This window comes from Oryzias latipes, chromosome 5, assembly GCF_053564925.1.
Source record: "Oryzias latipes strain Hd-rR chromosome 5, Olatipes_Hd-rR_3.1".
Classification (NCBI taxonomy): Eukaryota; Metazoa; Chordata; class Actinopteri; order Beloniformes; family Adrianichthyidae; genus Oryzias; species Oryzias latipes.
In genome coordinates, this window is record NC_136241.1 from 20,555,479 (window position 1) to 20,572,923 (window position 17,445).

The 17,445-nt window shown below is 38.5% G+C and overlaps 3 protein-coding genes across 14 annotated transcripts in view; all 3 read left to right on the top strand.

Annotated features, from left to right (window-relative positions):
• LOC101155022 (uncharacterized) overlaps positions 1–10,118 on the top strand; it is a 21,450-nt gene extending 11,332 nt beyond the window's left edge. Inside the window, exons 4-10 of the mRNA XM_023955032.2 lie at positions 6,090–6,193; positions 6,651–6,747; positions 7,798–7,942; positions 8,181–8,311; positions 8,404–8,585; positions 8,671–8,742; positions 9,267–10,118. Coding sequence (XP_023810800.1) covers positions 6,090–6,193; positions 6,651–6,747; positions 7,798–7,942; positions 8,181–8,311; positions 8,404–8,585; positions 8,671–8,737 — 726 coding nt within the window. The 3' untranslated portion in view covers positions 8,738–8,742; positions 9,267–10,118. The remainder of the gene's footprint in view (positions 1–6,089; positions 6,194–6,650; positions 6,748–7,797; positions 7,943–8,180; positions 8,312–8,403; positions 8,586–8,670; positions 8,743–9,266) is intronic.
• Positions 10,119–10,127: 9 nt separating this feature from the next.
• Positions 10,128–12,329, top strand: LOC101171323 (beta-crystallin B3-like). The gene is made up of 7 exons (XM_004068884.5): positions 10,128–10,458; positions 10,532–10,656; positions 10,944–11,025; positions 11,155–11,270; positions 11,364–11,496; positions 11,592–11,734; positions 11,874–12,329. Exons 1-7 carry the CDS (start codon positions 10,360–10,362, stop codon positions 12,157–12,159), a joined length of 984 nt encoding a protein of 327 aa, XP_004068932.2. The 5' UTR covers positions 10,128–10,359; the 3' UTR covers positions 12,160–12,329.
• Positions 12,330–13,583: 1,254 nt separating this feature from the next.
• The window catches only part of cita (citron rho-interacting serine/threonine kinase a), a 45,501-nt gene continuing 41,639 nt past the window's right edge, over positions 13,584–17,445 (top strand). For all 12 annotated transcript variants that reach the window (XM_078947442.1, XM_078947446.1, XM_011475155.4 and 9 more), the window contains exons 1-3: positions 13,584–14,068; positions 14,163–14,301; positions 14,683–14,858. In XM_078947442.1, coding sequence (XP_078803568.1) covers positions 13,967–14,068; positions 14,163–14,301; positions 14,683–14,858 — 417 coding nt within the window. In that variant the 5' untranslated portion in view covers positions 13,584–13,966. The remainder of the gene's footprint in view (positions 14,069–14,162; positions 14,302–14,682; positions 14,859–17,445) is intronic.

A 17,445-nucleotide genomic window follows, 5' to 3' on the forward strand; every position in this document is an offset into this window, starting at 1 on the left:
AGAAAAAGTTGTTTTTTAGTAACTTTAATGACCAAGTGTCATTTGTACAATTAACCAGGCCCTCCAGATGTTTTCACAGTTGCTGTCGGAGGTTGCTGCCCGTTGCTACTCATCTAGTAATTGTATCATTGCATGTACCAGTTGCAAATAAGGCACATGACTTTATCCAGCCCATGAGGTAAGCACTTTTTCACTTAGCTTGAAAAGGAACCTGCTCTGGCTCTCTTTTATTGAGGGCCACAAAAAAATCTTCCCGCGGGCCTCCATTGGGCCCCGGGCCGCACTTTGAGAACCCCTGCTGTAAACCATTAGCTCCCCAAAGTCAGGGATCTATTAGGAACAGCATATATTCCTGTCAAAAATAAAATTTAACTGAAAACAGTCAATTACTGACAATGACTGTAAACATAAGCTTCCCAATCTATTAGGAACAAATATACATTTCAGAAATAAAGTTTTTCTGAAAACAGTCATAAGAATATCTGTGGATTTTTTAAATACTGATACGATAAACTCAAATTATGCAAATATCAGCAAATACTGATACTGGAACTGATATATCGCCCATCGCTAATTCCAGACCCTCCTACATCTTAATCCTCCTCCAAAGTCTTTAACCCCCTTATTCTCCCCTTTTTTTGTATCCTTGTATCTCTAACATCCCACTCTCTCCTTTTGTCTTTTCTTTTTCCGTCCGGTTCAACAATAAATGTATGCAAGCATAATTAATATAAATGAAGGTTTGCCTCAAATAAAAAGGGGTTCATCCAAATACATTGTGTGTCAGAAGATCCATAAACCCCTTTTGTAACAGTAAAATCTTTCCAACACAAGAGGCCTTCAGATTTAATCTGTTTGCTCAGCTGTTAGACAGGACAAGTTTAAAAACAACATGAAAATATTATAATTTGGTCTGTTTATGTAGAGACAATCTATTCAAATAATTAGGGGTAGTTTGTAATACTCTGTGATGGGATATCATGCAGAACTCGAATGGTTGCAGTAAAAACTTGCTTTATTATGCTCATTTGCACCACTGAGTGGTGCTGCTGCTCTTTGAAATTGTATGTTCTCCCTTCTGCAGCAATAACAAAAAAACTGTCAAGTTGACGTCATGTATAGCACCTTACAATCATTTATCAACATGACCCAAAAGCGTAACAGTGGGTTTATATTGTATGATGTTTACTTTTCTGCAACAAGATAATCTTCACAGTAAAGTGGCAGAGATATGCCTCTCAGGGAGACCAGAATGAGGAAGTCGTTTGAGGGCTAATCCAAGAATGCAGCCAACCATGCACCTTCTCTCAAGCTGCAGCCAAAAAAACAGATGAATTATTGGCTCTTGTGAAAAAGGAGGTGTTTAGTGGTCAGCATGCTTTCATTTGGTCCAGCACCTCAGAATGACCATATAGGATCCCTTTCTCTGACTCTTCTTAGCCCTTAATCTGTTTGAAAAAAAAGTCTGCACACTTTCACCCACTTTTGCTCACACATACACAGAAAAGAGGACGGGCTAACTCATAGGCAAGAAAGTTCATGTCTGCTGTTCATTCTTTTATCTCTCTGTCAAGTATTCACTGTGCTCTGTCAGGCTTCCTGTTTTCTGCTGCCCTTTTCTCTCACAAGGAGGTGGATCGTCCATCGCCTGCCTTTACCTACCGGAAGAGTTCTGAGAGAAACACCTTTACCCAGCTTGCCGCACCTTCTTTCTTTTCCCTCTGGATTTTTCCACGCCTGAGCACAGACCTCAGCTTTGTTTTGACATTTCTTTCAAATCATTCAAGTCTGCCCAGAGCTTTGGGGAGGATCTGATGCTCTGTTCTTGGATTTGGATGTTTGAAGAGGCAAACATTCTCCACGCTGCTTTTTGGAACTTGGATACTGAAGCAAACATTCCTAAAAGCGGGAGCACATGTTTTTGGTTCAAGAAGAGAAATCAAGGATGAACATTAAAGGAGCTAATTTTCCAAAGTAAAGTTTTTTCTTTTTATTACAAGAATTCAATTAGAGGATAATAGGAAGAGAAGAAGATCAGGATTAGCCATAGAGCTTTAAGGATGTCTTGGCATTTGTAGTTCTGTCAACATTGGAGTCGTTTTGTCAGAGTCTAAAGAAAATAAAAGACTCAGTCGGTGTGTAATCTGAAGCTGTGAAAGATGCGCCTTATCTCGTAAAACATCAGCTTTACAACGTCTGCCTTCTTAAAATAAAGCTTTAAAGTCAGATCAGCGTTCCAGCTTTCTTATCTACCAACGAAACCCCTTCATCTGACAAGGAGCCTTTTGCTGGAGACCCTGCTTTCATGGTGACTTTAACGTGTGGACGACCGGTTGTGTGAACTTTGCCACCATGCAGTTTTTGGGAGGGAAGCTGTCAGCCGCCCAGCTGCAGGTCACGGGCTGGGTGGGCAGCGTGCGCCGGTCCTTTCAAGGTGCTCTGGATCTGGTGTGGGGCCACTCGGAGGCGAAGCAGGATGAGGAGGAGGGTGTCAAAGAAGGAGAGGAGGAAGAAAGTGGAGGTAAAGAAGGGAGATTTAAAAGGGCCATGTCACCGCTTCACAACTTCGCCAGGCGTAGCAGAAGATCCAAGCAACAGCAGTCTGGTAAAGGATTTCAGAAGAAAGGAGCTGAGGCCAGTTCTGTAAGAGATGATGCACTTACTCAACCTTTTTTTCTTTAACATTGCATAGGCTGATGAATAAATACTAGAGTTCAGTCATTTTGTTTAGATTTTTGACCTTAGTGCTCCATTTTCTATGTTGGTTCTGCCTCTGCCTGTTAAACAACACCCATGCAAATCGAAGAAGGGAGTGTGGCAGGCAAAGGCTGTTGGTTCGAGGAAGGATGGAGTTATCTGATAAAATGAACACTGTTCTATCAGTTTACACGCTAGATTTGCACAATAAACCACAAATTTATCATTATCGTAATATCAAGCTGTGCAATACCTTAAATGTGCTAAAACAATCTTATGGCACCTTGAAGACGAGGGTCATTTGGAGTCTAATTTAAGTTATGTTTTATCTTATTACAATTAAACTGTTGCAATGAAATGGAAATTATGTATTTAGTTGTATTGCTATTTGTTCATGTATCGCAAGTTATATCATCATTGCAATATTGATCACTAATATCACCAATAGCGAGTTTTCCTCATATCGTTCAGCCCTGTACACGCATACATGCACTTTCCCTTTCTGCATGTGGGTTGTGTCAGAGATAAAGCGCAGGACAAAAACAAAGGGTGACAACTTTCTACATAGATTTGGAATTCGATTTTGTCATTGGATCAGTGACTCATGACATAGATGTCAAAATATGTTGTACAAGGGCAAGGTCAAGGTTTTTTCATGGAGGTCGTGTGGTTGTACACTAGGGCAGTAACAATTTATTTGAACAACAATTTGATTTATATCATGAATTAAGAATTTGTGGTTGCACCCCTATGGTACACCGTAACTTCAAAGCTGGTTTGAATTCAGACTATCCCTTTTCTGTGTGGAGTTTTCATTGTGAAACTGTGGGTTTTCTTCCAAAATCACCCATGACAGCTTGACAGGTAGCTTCTCCACAGCAGCAGATGTGCTCTGCCTCTTGTGTGGGTCCCTATTGTTCACCTCAAGTTTTTTGTTGAAACTCTTACCTGCATAGAAGAAAAAAACTAAATCCTATTTGTTATATTTCAAAGTGCATAGCTTCATCGTCCATTCAAGTGTTTTAAGGTTTGTTTAACGGGGGGAAAAGAACCTTGGACGTTTTATTTATACTTTTTTGAGTCTTTGTGTGCAGTCTCCGGTTATTTTGTTTGTGGAGACTCAACGATGTAATCCTCTCCACTCAAGTGCAAATAAGCTGTCTGAATCAGTCCAATGCCTGCAAAAGAAAAACGATGGAAGTAAACTATAACAAAGCAGACTGTGTCTTAACTTGCACAACACGTTACAACACCAAAAATACTGTCTGAACTAACACGTGGTTTTGTCTACTCTGCTTTAGAAATGTATTTAGACCGCAGATAAAAATCACAAAACATTCTTCAAAGACGCTCTTAATTGTGCACAGATCTCTGAATCCTCTCGTCTGTTTAGACAAAAACTGCTGTAAAATACAAAACTTTAAAAATTTAAATACTCATTTTATTGGAAAAAAATGGCAAAACTTAAATCCATGCCGAAGAGTCTTGACACTAAAACAAAATCTTCACCAGCTTGGTAGTTATATTCTGCCTTATAAACCAAGATAGCCTATTGAAGTGTCTTAATGTAGTTTATGTTTTACATGTTGTTTTCTACTTTTCAGTTTCAGCTACAAGGAGTTAAACAAGCAATTATGTTCCTTTTTAAGATGTTGCGAGACTCTCTTTAAAGGACTGTGTGTATCAGTCCCTCTCATACAATTCAAGACTAATCTTGATTAAAAAAACATTAAGACTCAACCAACTTTGTGGCGAAAAGATACAATTTTTTCCCCTAAACAGTCTAGATATACATTCGTCTAAATATTGTATTTAAAACAATTTTAACAAACAACTTCAGACATAATAACCTGGTATCTTGGGTCGTTTACATAATTTTGTTCTATATGGTAAAGAAATGAATCATTTTATATTAATTTATTCAGGCATTAATGCAGTCCTGTGAATGTTTTTTATGTTATTTAGTGCACATATTATAAATTTTTCACTGTGGTTCATGTTTGCTCAGCTGTGATAAACCTAACTTGTGATTGGACGCCTTTTCACTTGCATCAAAAAGGACTAGCAAAGTTGTTTACTTCCAAATCGATGTCATACCTTTATACCAACACAATCTTATCTGTACTTTTGAACTAACCTGCTGTAACTCACAGAACTACATAGATTTTTCAATATGTATTTATTTCTTACATCCCTATTTAGAATCCAATTATCATGTTCCATACTGTATAGCTTAATTTTTCTTGTTTTGCACCTTTCATACGACTCAAAATGTTTTTTATGCAGCTTTTTGTTATACCCTTGCTAACTCAATCCTATCTAATCATAGTTCCTGTTACCGGTAATTTCCTTTTGTACATCTACCTTGTTTCTTGATCATTCTGAGTTTTCTAAAGTTTCTCTATTACCTGTTTTGTTTTTGTTTTAATTTTTTTATGTTTTTACTTTTTTATATGTATTTTTATGTGTGTTTTTTAAAATGTAAGTAATGTGGACAAGAGCACTTCCTAAGACTTACCTGGGGTCAGATTAGTATAAAAGTCATTCCAGTTTAACATTTCTTGCTCCAGTTTTAGAGCTTCAATAGCCTTTGGCGTTTTGTGTTGGATTTATTTACAACTGTTGTTATTAAAAATTAACTCTAAAATCTTAGTGAGCTGCAAACATTTATTTAGTGATAAATACTGAACTGATTCAGGATTCATGTGGGGCATAAAACATTTCCTTCACTTAATTTTGTGTTCTGAACGTGGACTGTGGTCATAGGAAAATCAGCGTGCCGTCTATTTTTGCTGTGCTGCTTCTAACCAGCGGGCTAATTTGCACATTAAACTGCTCTGTGAGTTGTCAATCATAAGCAAACACTTGAAGGAGATTAGACGGTTGTTGTCTTGTAACCAGGCTTACACTATCAGGCACCTCAAAAGTGAGCTGCGGCCTCCGACTAAGCGAACGCTTTGCTTAGAGGAATGCGTCGAGGACGTGCACAGAGTTGCTTCAAATTGGAATGTGGTTGTGTTCATCTGTGTGTGCGCACACGTGCATTCCAAACTTCTGTTGTGTTCTGTTGGAAGGCACTTTGGTGTGTGTGTGACGATGCATGTGTGAGCACGTTTTGCGGGTGTTAACAGAGGACAGCCCAGTCTCTGTGACCAGCTCATTAAAAGAGACATGCCTGACTGGTCCTTAGTCCTGTTTCCCTCTGTAGACACTGATCTTGGCTCAGAGCTCGGTCCATTATCTCCCTGCCTTTGCTGTGTGAAGTTCCAACCTACTGATTAGACAGGGCAACAAGGAGCATTTACTGAAAAAGTGAAGTGTTGGTAGATATGGGCACAGAGTGTCTCACACATTAGTACAATTTCTTTTTAATGTTTCCATCCGTCTTACAGGCACAACTCAACAGCACAGAGAATGAAGACCAAGACAGTGATGCCTCAACAGATCAAACACACCAGCAGAATGGGATTTGTGAACGCACATTAGAAATTAGAAGGTAGGAAGGAGGAGACTGTACCACCAAACAATTCAAACTCTAATACATTCTGTACTTTGAGGTAAATACAGTTCTTTCACATGGCTCTGTGAATAAGAAACATGACCCGGCATGTTTAAGTGTCAGTCTTTGTGTCAAGTGCTCGATAGGACTTGGTCACAGTTGCTCCAGCGCCCCCATGTGGTTAATAAACATTATCCACTCTATAGGACCCTGGTCAAAGTGGCTAAAACAACAAAACATAATTGAAACTGATTTGTAGGCTTTGTTCCGTGTTTGTCTTTGCTCACAGTCTTGAGTTATGTTGCAAAGTAATGTTTGCATTTTCAGCTGTTAAATGTATATATATTTTTGGGGTTTGGGGCAGAAGGGTTGTCCGTTTCCAGCTCTCCTCGTGAGAAATTGTACCTGACTCTTGGCATCTGTTTCCTTTGTTAATACTGTCTTGTGTTTTCAGAAATAACCTTGACATCAGCTTAAAGCCTGCATCTGATCAAATCCCTGATGCCTTCTCTGAAGCCTACGAAGAACCAGACTTACCGCTGTTACCTGAGGTTGGTGTCTTCTCGTATCAAAAAATTACCACCTAATAAAAGACTTTTTGAATTCAATTCAGTTTTTTGATAAAATATCCAATCACTCCCTTTGTTATTTTCATGCACTATATAGACTGTTAAAATCCCACTCCGATCATCTTTTGATTCCCAGTTGTCTTTTAACTATGATTATGCCGTTTTAGCCCAAATCAAAAACCTGTTGTTTTCTAGGAAATAGTTTCTGCAGAAGTTCATCAGAAGTTTGTCTTTGAGTTGTGGGAGGGACTGTTGGCGTGGAGTAAACCTGCCCCTGCTTGCCAACATCTATGTCTTTACACGCTCTCCCGCTAGCTGACAGCCCCCGTTCACAACCCCAACATGGGGTTTCTGGGCCGCCCGGTGTATATTCTACATCAAGAATACACTCATTTTTTAGACGGGCTTTTTTTCGTCTGCTCCTGATTGACCACAATTTGAATAAAGTAATACACACAAATGCAAATTTTAGCTTAATTTTTTTATATTTGTCCTCCATCATGGGAAAAATGCCACAAGAACATGTTAAGAACACCAAAAACACAATTTTCATCAGACTGCATCTTTTACTAAAAATATGTAAGATTGTTGAAATTGGGTCAGTTAGGCTTCTTTCAGAAAAACATTGTTATAACTTTTTTTGAAGAGGACCAACTGTTTACAGAAAATTTTCCTTATGAAACAATCCAAAATTTGGAAGAAATCTCCAGCAGACCAGGCTCTATGAGGCCATGGATCTGCTGACCGGTTGGATGTAGATAGAACGGGGAAGACAAAAACTGAAACATCTGCTACAAGGAACGTTATCTGGACAAGTCAACTGCAACAATGACGCATACAAAATATGCAGAGCCAGGAGAATATTATTTGTTTGTACCCTGCAGATTAACACTACATTTAAATGCTGTTTTGCAAGTCTACCTCGGAAAATGTGTCGTCTTCTGTGTTGGCTTTGGCATAGCTAATGTGGGCTGATTTTATCTAGTGTTCTGTTGGTTGTTTGGGAGGTTATTTTTGCGTGTCTCTACACAGAGCTCCACTCCACTCCTCGACACCAGCGCTCAGAAATCAAAGGCACAACTGGGCAGGAAAAGAAACAGGGCACGCCCAACACGCTCGCTTCGAGCAAAACCCGATCAGGCCCCCAAACTGGAATTAAGGGTCACTGACCACTCAGGTTAATGCTTCAATATTTATGTATTTATTTCATCTATCAAATTGTACTAAGAAAGTTCATATGATTATAGTTAATTAATAAACTGTAACAGAGGAAAACATTTACTGTACAATTACTTTTTTTTCTAATAAAAAACTGGAATTAGATCTTTAAAATCTCAAAGATGTTTTTTATTGCTGAAAAACAAAAAAAACATCACGCCAATGCTTAAATATTTTGATTCTCTTCCTAATTTTAGATGCAACAGAGACATCCAATGAACAAAGACAGTCAGATTCAGAGGAGGAGAAGCCCAGACCAAATATCTGTCCTTCACCGTCTTCACAGAGAGTCTCTCCAATTCCTGGTCTGAGGCCTGCAGATCTAATTGTATGGCCCAACGATAATTCAAGTCAAATGTTTGTAAAATGTATTTAACTCCATTTTAACCTCAGCAAAATATTCTTACTTGCCCTTTAAAGGCTCAGATAAAAAAGAGAGGCATAGAAAAAACTGATGTGGAAGACGAAGCAGTGGAGAAGAGGCCAAAAGAGGAGAAAATAGTGGAAGCGGCACCAGCTCCTCCCCCAAAGTCTCCTCGGCCACGTGCTCCTCCCGCAGGAGCTGCTCTAGTGCTGCCACCTTTAGGCAGCAGTGATGGAGGGTACGCTCAGGTTTAACTCCTTAAAATATGACATTGAGCAAATGTTTTTAAGCTTTTTAAAACATTGATGATGTTTGTCCTGCAGAGCAAAACAGTCGCCTGCATGGTTACAAGAGCTGAAGTCTAAGAAGCGGATGAGTCAGCAGGATTGATGATGGTGAGTCATGCAGAGTAATAAAAAATGTAAAAGATTTGTTTCATATTGATTGAAAAAATTCACTTTTATAGAAACAATCTTCAAATCAGAACTCTAGAAAGTGTAAAATATTGTTCTTTTGTTGCCTCATTAATGAGAATGAATGAACATTTTTTTCCTTCTCTGTTGTTTATTTATTATTTATTCTGTAAAAACATTTAGTGCTAGAAATTTTCTGATTTTTTTTGTTAAAATGCAGCAAATAATTTTATCCAAAATTATTTAAAGAATGTTTTTTTTTTTGTTTTTTTTATACTATTGATGACACTGAGTTTAAGCATGTTGCCCAAGAGCACACTCACTAAAAAGTCTTAGATTTGAACCCCTAACCTGAATGTAAACTCAACTGGAAGACAAGCTGCTCAACCTTATTAGTTACCAACACCTGTCATATACCTATATTTACATATATTTTAGCTTTTTTACAACAGAGAATGAGCGATTCTGACTTTTCAATTTCAACTGCATCCTTTTCCTTCCTCTAGGAATCACTGCGGAGTTGCCCTCTGTCTTCTTCAGCTGCTGACACTTACATCAGCAACGGCTCCATTCATCACTTGAGTGCCTAATTTTGGGTCTTTCCTATAGACTCCCTTCAGTGGATTTTAGCCTGATGCTGAGCACAGACAATCTGGAACACTTCTTGAAATGAAATGTGATTTTTTGTTGTTGTTGTTGTAGTGGCCCCTTGATGGGTTAACACCAAGTGAACGTTTTCTAAAGGTTTGTGTAAATCAGATGAAAGTCAAGTTATTTTACATCTCTAAATCATGAAATGGAACCATTACAGGAACCATAACCACCTGCTCTTGTTCTCATCCTGAACAAGCTCTTGGACGCTGTAAAGATCAGTCGAAACTCTTCCAGACACGTCTACACCATCTGGAGTCAGCAACTGAAAACTTATTTGCACATAGCTGCAAACTGTTGTTTACTTACTCTTTTCATGAAATATCTGGCCAGAAATTGTCTTAAGTCAATCTTAAAGCACTTTAACCAACTTCCATCCACACAGGACAACAGAGAGAAAGATAGAATAGAGACAAACTGTTGCTTAACCCTGGGAGTTTTTATTTAATTTAGTTCCACTTTTTTTAAAGTCAAAGAAGTACTTTGTTATTTTGTTGACTTATCAAGTAGTTTTTAAAGCGTTATGGGTTGTTTTAGGGGCAATGACAGACCTTAAGAAGCCATGTTTTTTAAGCCTAGAGGAGTGCCTTTTTGCTTTTCTGTACCTTTTTTAAATTCTCGGGAATAAAAAACATTCATGTAATGATCTTCTTTCTGGATGGATTGGAAATTGAGGGAATTTTAATAAAAAAATGTATGAAATGAGATCAAGTGTGTCCTTTTAATGGGGAATTTGCACGAAATAGGTTCTTAGTTGCGGATCATTCGGCACACAAAAGCCAAGAAATTCACAAATTGCAGTTGAGGTTTGAAAAGAAGGGGAAAGAAACAGGTGGAAGACTGACCAGAGGAGAGAAAGAGACCTGAGTGGGGCCAATAGTGCTGAGTGAGACTGTTCTCTGTTCATCCTCTTGGCTAGCAGTCAGTGCTTGCATCCATTATAGGATCATGGTCATGATGGCAGCATGGGTAGAGCTCGGCAGCGCTTGCCAGTGTGCCAGGAACAGGGGGCAAGCCTATTCAGAAGCAGTGTCACGGACACAATGGGTACGACAGACTTGCTGCATCAACAGGCTTTTTGCTGCTGTGGCCAGAAATAAACCATAAATACCCCCACCAGCATCCACCAAGCGCTCGCCAGGCCTCTACAACCACACACACCCTCACACTGAGACGAGCAGACAAGAGAGCGGAAAGACGGAAAGCGTGGCTTGTTAGGGGTGCAGTCAAGCACAAGCCATTCAGGTAAAGTAAAACTTAAAAATATGACAAATTTTATTGATTTAATCCATCCTTCACACCTCCTCAGTTTTTCGGAAATATCTAATCCTTATGAAGTGCTATCTGTGCGCACGACTATTTTTAATAAAGTGACGCATCACGAAAGTTAGATAACATTGTGCAAATGTCTTAGAACAACATAATGTTCTGTGTCTAAATTTTACAGACTGTTGAATTTTATGAGTCATATTTTTCTCAGTTTGGCGGAAGTTACAATTCTATATCGTTCTCTGTGGTGACATTTTTACTAGAGAGAAAATGACAGAACAGCAGAGAACCTCAGACCAGCTGCCTGCAGGAAAGGGCCAAGGGGGAGCCGGAGCCACTTACAAGGTACCAGAGTTAAATGATGATCTTTGTTTCATGCTCTTTTTTTTTAATGCAAATGTCCCAGTTAGACTAAACAGACAAAACAGGACTTGGGACACCTCATCCAACTGTCTTCTTGCTCTGGTGTTGCAGTTGGCTGCATTTGAATTTGAGAACTTTCGTGGAAAAAAGGTGGAGCTGTCTGGTGACTGCAAAGATGTGCTGGAAAAGACACAAAGAGTCGGCTCAGTCATTGTGGAGTCAGGACCGTGAGTGGCTGTTTTCCTGCTATATGGCTGAAAGACTGAAGACAAACTGTATGTTTAGCAGTAAATTAATTTGTGAAATTCCTTGATTCCTAGATGGGTTGCGTTTGAGCTTCCAGGTTTTGCAGGAGATCAGTTTTTGCTGGAGAAAGGAGAGTATCCACGCTGGAGCACCTGGACTAGCTGCCAGAGCAGCTACACGCTGGGTTCTTTTAGGCCCCTGAAAGTGGTCAGAATGCATTATTACAATGGCTGTTGACTTTTTCCTTCTTTTTTTTTAGCTTCTAGAGCACATGTAATTAAATAAATTCTTGTCATTTTTAGGATGGCGCAGATCACAAGCTCCACCTGTTTGAGAATACTGGCTTTGAAGGCAGAAAGATGGAGATTGTTGATGATGATGTCCCCAGCCTTTGGGCTTATGGTTTCCAGGACCGTGTAGCCAGCGCAAAGGCTATTAGTGGAACGTAAGAGGCTGCCTTTCTTTGTCATGACATTGCATTAGCATAGATTCTAACAAAAAGTAATAATTTCTGAAAGACAAATGTTGGTACATGTTATTATCAATGTCTCAAAAATTTTAAATAATACCTATTCCCTTTAAAGGTGGGTGGGATACACGTATCCAGGCTACAGGGGGCACCAATATGTGTTTGAGCATGGAGACTTCAAGCACTGGAACGACTGGGGAGCCTCTGAACCTCAGATCCAGTCCGTCCGACGTGTGCGGGACATGCAGTGGCATAAGAAGGGGTGCTATATTGCCCCTGCACCTGCCCCAACCCCAGCGCCTGGACCAGCCCCTGCTCCAGCTCCAGCTCCAGCTCCAGCACCAAATCCCAACCCCAACCCTAAACCTAACCCTACTCCAAAATCTCAACCCCAACCTTAACCAGCATACCTCCATCATCTCCTCCTGGCTTCAGAATGCTAACTGCAGAGTGCCCGGCTTTTCTTCCATGAATCTTATTCCTAAAAGCTCTCTGATCATGCAGTTTTGTAAAACTGAAACTGACTAAAGACAAGTGCATCTCTGACACAAATAAAGGTTTTGGCCCTAAATTTGGTTGTGAGTTAGTTATTTAAAAAAATGTATGAAACACATGGGTTTATGACAAAAAATCATATAATCATTAAAAATTGGTTAAACTACTCCAGCTGAGAACATTGTTTGAAATTTTTTTGAAAAGCATTGTTTGGATAACATCAAAAAGTGTACTCTAACTACTTTGGTCATGCAATCAAAATTGTGTGCTCAAACCTGAAACACAATGCATTTATGTGTTAATAATAACAAATATCATAACTTTTGTGTGATTTTAATTTCAACTTTAGTCTCTTATACGGGTATGAATCAAATCAGGGTAAAACACAGATCAAGATAAGAGCTATAACCAAAATGGCGGAGTGGAGAAAGTAAGATGAATATGAAAAATTGGAGGAGGCAAGTTAAGAGACAACTTAAAATCACAATAATTTTGCAATACTTTGATAAATTATTACTGTGTTCTTGTTCTTGTTTGGAATACATTTAAGAGACTTGAAATAATCAGAAAAGTAATTTAAAAAGAAAATAAAGGCCATGTATATTTCTATTTACATATATAAAGTATTTGCACAAAATAATACAAGGTTGATTACATCAGAAACCTCTAAATCTATATTATCCCTGAAGTAGAGAACATCAGTTACAGAAAATGTGGCACAACTAAAAACTTTAAATGACAACCATTTATAAATATCAGGCCAGAAGTAATAAAATCTTTAAATGACAACCATTTATAAATATCAGGCCAGAAGTTGTGTATGTGTTTTTTTCTTGTGAAACTTTAATCTTTTGTGAAGAAAAAAATGTCTTACAGGTTAAGTTTTAGGTATGATTCTAAAATGTGTTTCTTTCATTTTGTGTGCAAGCAGATATTTCAGCGTTTTTTAAGTAGTTTTTCGAAAATTACAATTGTTGAAATAGCCTTTTTTTGTTTTAATTTGTTTGATATTGCATTAAATCAGGCAAAACGTGTCCAAAATTAGGTTCGGAGTTTTACAATTTCCTTTTATGAATATGACATTTCCCCCAAAATCAAATCAGTTGTGTTAAAAAAATATATATTACATTTTTTTAAAGTTCTGGCCTATCCTGTCATTATAACAGTCCAAAATTAGGTCATTTTCTGAAAGCTTGACTGTTGTAAACAGCTACCATTAATGGTCAACACCAAAGGAAGTGACGTATTGAAAGAGCCCCGCAATCAGTCATTGGTTAAAACTACAATCACGCCCGCCCCTTTCGAAGGAGATCATCCAATCACACGTCAGTTTCATTCAGTAGTCTGCGGGAAATGGGCGGGAAACGCGCAAAATTTGAAAGTTCAGCCGGAAACTGCGCTGGAGAGAGCAGTGTACTTCTTAGCTAGATTGTTTATTGGCGTAAAAATATATTATAGTTACGGCATGGTGGTTTGGTGAGTACAGTTGGAGTACACACCTCTTTTTAAATCTATAATATAAATGAAAACAAGACGCTAACTAGCCTTGCATTCGTCGATAAGCGAACAAGAAAAAAAGGAACGTTGGTCATCGTTAACTTAGAGACGGACAGCTACTCACTGACTGATGTACCATGAATGAATGATAATTTTATTTATTTTTGACGCAGTGAGTTTTTTGTTGTTGGGTGGATTATATTGTGCAAAGCAAACATGCTGAAGTTCAAATACGTAAGTCAGGGAAACGTCAAAGGTCTCTCCTCCACCACCGACCCTATTACCAGCCGCAGCCTGAGACTCAACCAGGTGTTTCAGGTAAAACGTCGGAGCTTTGTGGGATTTTGGTTCATGGAAGACACATGGACGGTCTTTTAGATAACTGGTCTTCCTGTTTGTGTATTTCCTTCAGGGAAAAGTCAACTTAGGTGCAGGAGGAGGTAGCTTAGGACGGGAGGAGTTTCTGGAAGCCCTGTTGCTTCTCTACCAGGAATGCACTTCTTCCCCTGAGCTCAAGAAGCTACGTCATGTGGCAACGTTTGTCAATAAGTGTAAGAAAATCTTCTTTCTCTCTTAAGTCTTTTGGGGAACTTTGTCATCAATTTTAGTTTGTTTCCGGCAGCTTTCAGGAGAATTTGATAGTTGCTCCTCTGTAAAGTTGAATGATTTCTCCTTCCTGTTGTCAATTCAACTACCCCTGGCTGCAGCCTGCAGAATGGGGCATCGTAGTGGATTCAATTTGCTGCGTTTTGAGCAAATTACCTTTGTCCTAACTATAGCGAGCATGTCACAATGTATTGAAATCATTTTTTATATAATTTTAAGTTGTAATCAACATCTACTTTTTACAAACAGAATTGATTTCATTTGACAGGTTTCCTTGTATTAAAACATGTCTGCATTTCCTGCCTTTGTGTTTGTTTCTATTGAAGTCTCTGACGCGGTCTCAGAGCTGCAGGCTCTGCAGCCAGGCCTTCAGGACTTTGAGCATCGTGCAGTGGTGGGTCGCGGCCGCTTTGCTGAAGTCCAAGTAGTCCGAGAGAAAGCCACAGGAGATGTGTGTGCACTTAAAGTGATGAAGAAAGCAGTTCTACACACGAAAGAAAATGTAAGACCCATATCTAGAAAATACCGTAGAATAGAATGATAACGTTCAAAGGGAAGTTCTGGTATTTGTTCCCCTTTTGCGGGGGGATTATTTGGCTATACAAAGAAAAAGAGGGGACTTTTTATTTTTTTATTTTTTTTTTTTTACATAATTTTATTTCACAGCATGTACTGTATACATGGAACAAGGTAAACTAAACAGTCAGTTTCATTTGGAGGTAATTCAAACATACCTTTCAGGGCACGTGGTCTCTGTCAAATTTTTCTGTCCAATGCTGGGAAATTATACATTTGCTTTACCAAGACATCAGTGCTTTTTTTTTTTTATAAACAAAAATATTTTAATTGTTAAAGCTCACTTTACCTCCAGTTCTTTGCTTGGATGTTTAAAGTCCCATTCCAGTCATCTTTTGATCTCTTTTCAAAGTGTTCCCAGTGGTCGTTTAGTTATGGTTATGCTGTTTTTCACCAAAATTAAAGAGCGGCACTAATTCATTAGAAATTCACCTCTAAGTTGTGGGCTGGACTGTTGGTGGAGAGCAACCCCACCCCCCTGTTCCATCCCCCATAACACAGCGCTCTGTTTACATGCGTTGTTTCCGAATTCCTTCACTACTCACTACATAGCGTACTTAATAGTGTGTTTTCCATTTTGTAGTGCTGTCCGAATCTACACTTCCAAAATTGAGCCCCCAAAAAATTTCCCAGAAATCTCTGCGAAAAACCAGTGTGCAAATATAGACCCACAATGCATTGCGTCTGAACGATTTTTGCCAAAAAAATGTATTTTATTAATAAACAATCAATGTTTTTATCTTTAGAAGACAGTGGATTCATGAATGATCGTCACAAAACTCTCAAATCAATTAGATCTTAACTTTGTGAAATGGATGACGTCATATTTGCCTAAAAAAAAAAGTGGTGAGGATGGTGTCCGAATTGCTATTAAAATCCAGGGCACTAGGTGGTCCCGCATTATATAGTTTTTGGCTTAGGGTGGGAATTCAGACATAGCTATGGTGTCCTGCTGGCCTACACCACTCACACTCCCAACCTAACATTACCGGTGCAACAAAACTGGCAAGCAATTTTGCAGCTATCCAGCCATACAATAAGTTTTGAGTGAGATGTCAGCTCAGACGAGGAAAACGAAGACGAACATCGATCTAGTCGTCTACAAGTGGATGCATCAGAATGGAACAGAGTAGGGAGCTTGTGGCCGCCCAATGATATTTTCTACTTAACAAATACAATCTATTTCAGGTGGTAGTTTTTAATGTATTCTGGGTTCGCAATTTCACACACAAATGCAATTTTGAGCTTAATTTCCGTAATATATTTCCATCCTCCAAAAAATGTCACAAGAACATGTTAACAATACCAAAAACAGGATTTTTAAGTCAAACGGTAATTGAATTTTTAATGGCCACCGACAACATCCATCGGGTTATTTTTATGTTAGCTCTATAAATATAGGTGACCTACACTCAAAACTTTATCATAATCAGCAAAGTGGTGCAAGTATTGGTTCTAGGCTGCTGTCTTTATAACCACTGATTAGCAGGTCATAAATCGTGTTTGAAGGATTAAAACTAGAGTTTTGAATATGAATTTATGAGACAGTGAAATCTAAATATTAATTCACCATTAAAAGTGATATGATCACAATTACCATTTTATTCAGTAAGAGGGTTTTGTCCAATAAATTCCTAGAAGAGGAACCACAAGAATGGAAAAAAGGCATTCAGTTAGATTCTCAGGGGTATAAAAAATAATTTTTGAGAAAAACCTTTTAGATCCTTGTGGTCTTTAATTTATTAAAAAAAAGTTTGTGAATAAACTATACTAAGAAAATTATTTGATAAATAGATGCATGTTTGATGTCAGGAAAGAGACAGATTATGTATTCTTTTAAAGGTGTTGAAATATGACTGAAAACAGGCACAGTGGCTCTTAAAAATGCTAACAGTTGAATTTTTAATAGAAAAACAAGAGAAAAATCATTTTTTGTAAAGGGAAAAAAGTATTGCGTAATATTGCTTTTTACAAGAGAGAATAAATAAAATGGTAATAGAATCTATCTGACATTCTAGCATCTCGATGTAGATAACAGTCACTTTATCAAAACATGGTCTTTGTTTCCATAACCACGGGCAATGACTGCAGTGTTAAAAGACTGAGAAGCAATTCTGTAATCCTGCCAAAGCCCACTGGAGAGTGCTGCAGGCCCGAACAAACCCCAGTGAATTGTGGGTATGAAATTTGACAGCTGTGCTCTCTGGCATATGACTAACAGAACAGAGCTCAGTCAGAATAGCACATGAGCTGTGACAGGACGAGATCTGAAGTGGGCAACATTTGCAGAGTTTAGACGAACAAAAGATGCTGCTGGTATCCAAATTCTGCTTACAGGAAAACGTGACCAAATGCTGGAAAACATAGATTGATTGACTTTTGTGTTTGTGGGGGGATAATTTCGGGATATCAGCCTTCAATGCATTTCTTTAGAAAGTGGGGTGACGAATGGCTCCCATTACATTTTTTTCTTGAAAGTTTTTTTTTTGTGAGTTCATCTTATTTAAAAAAAA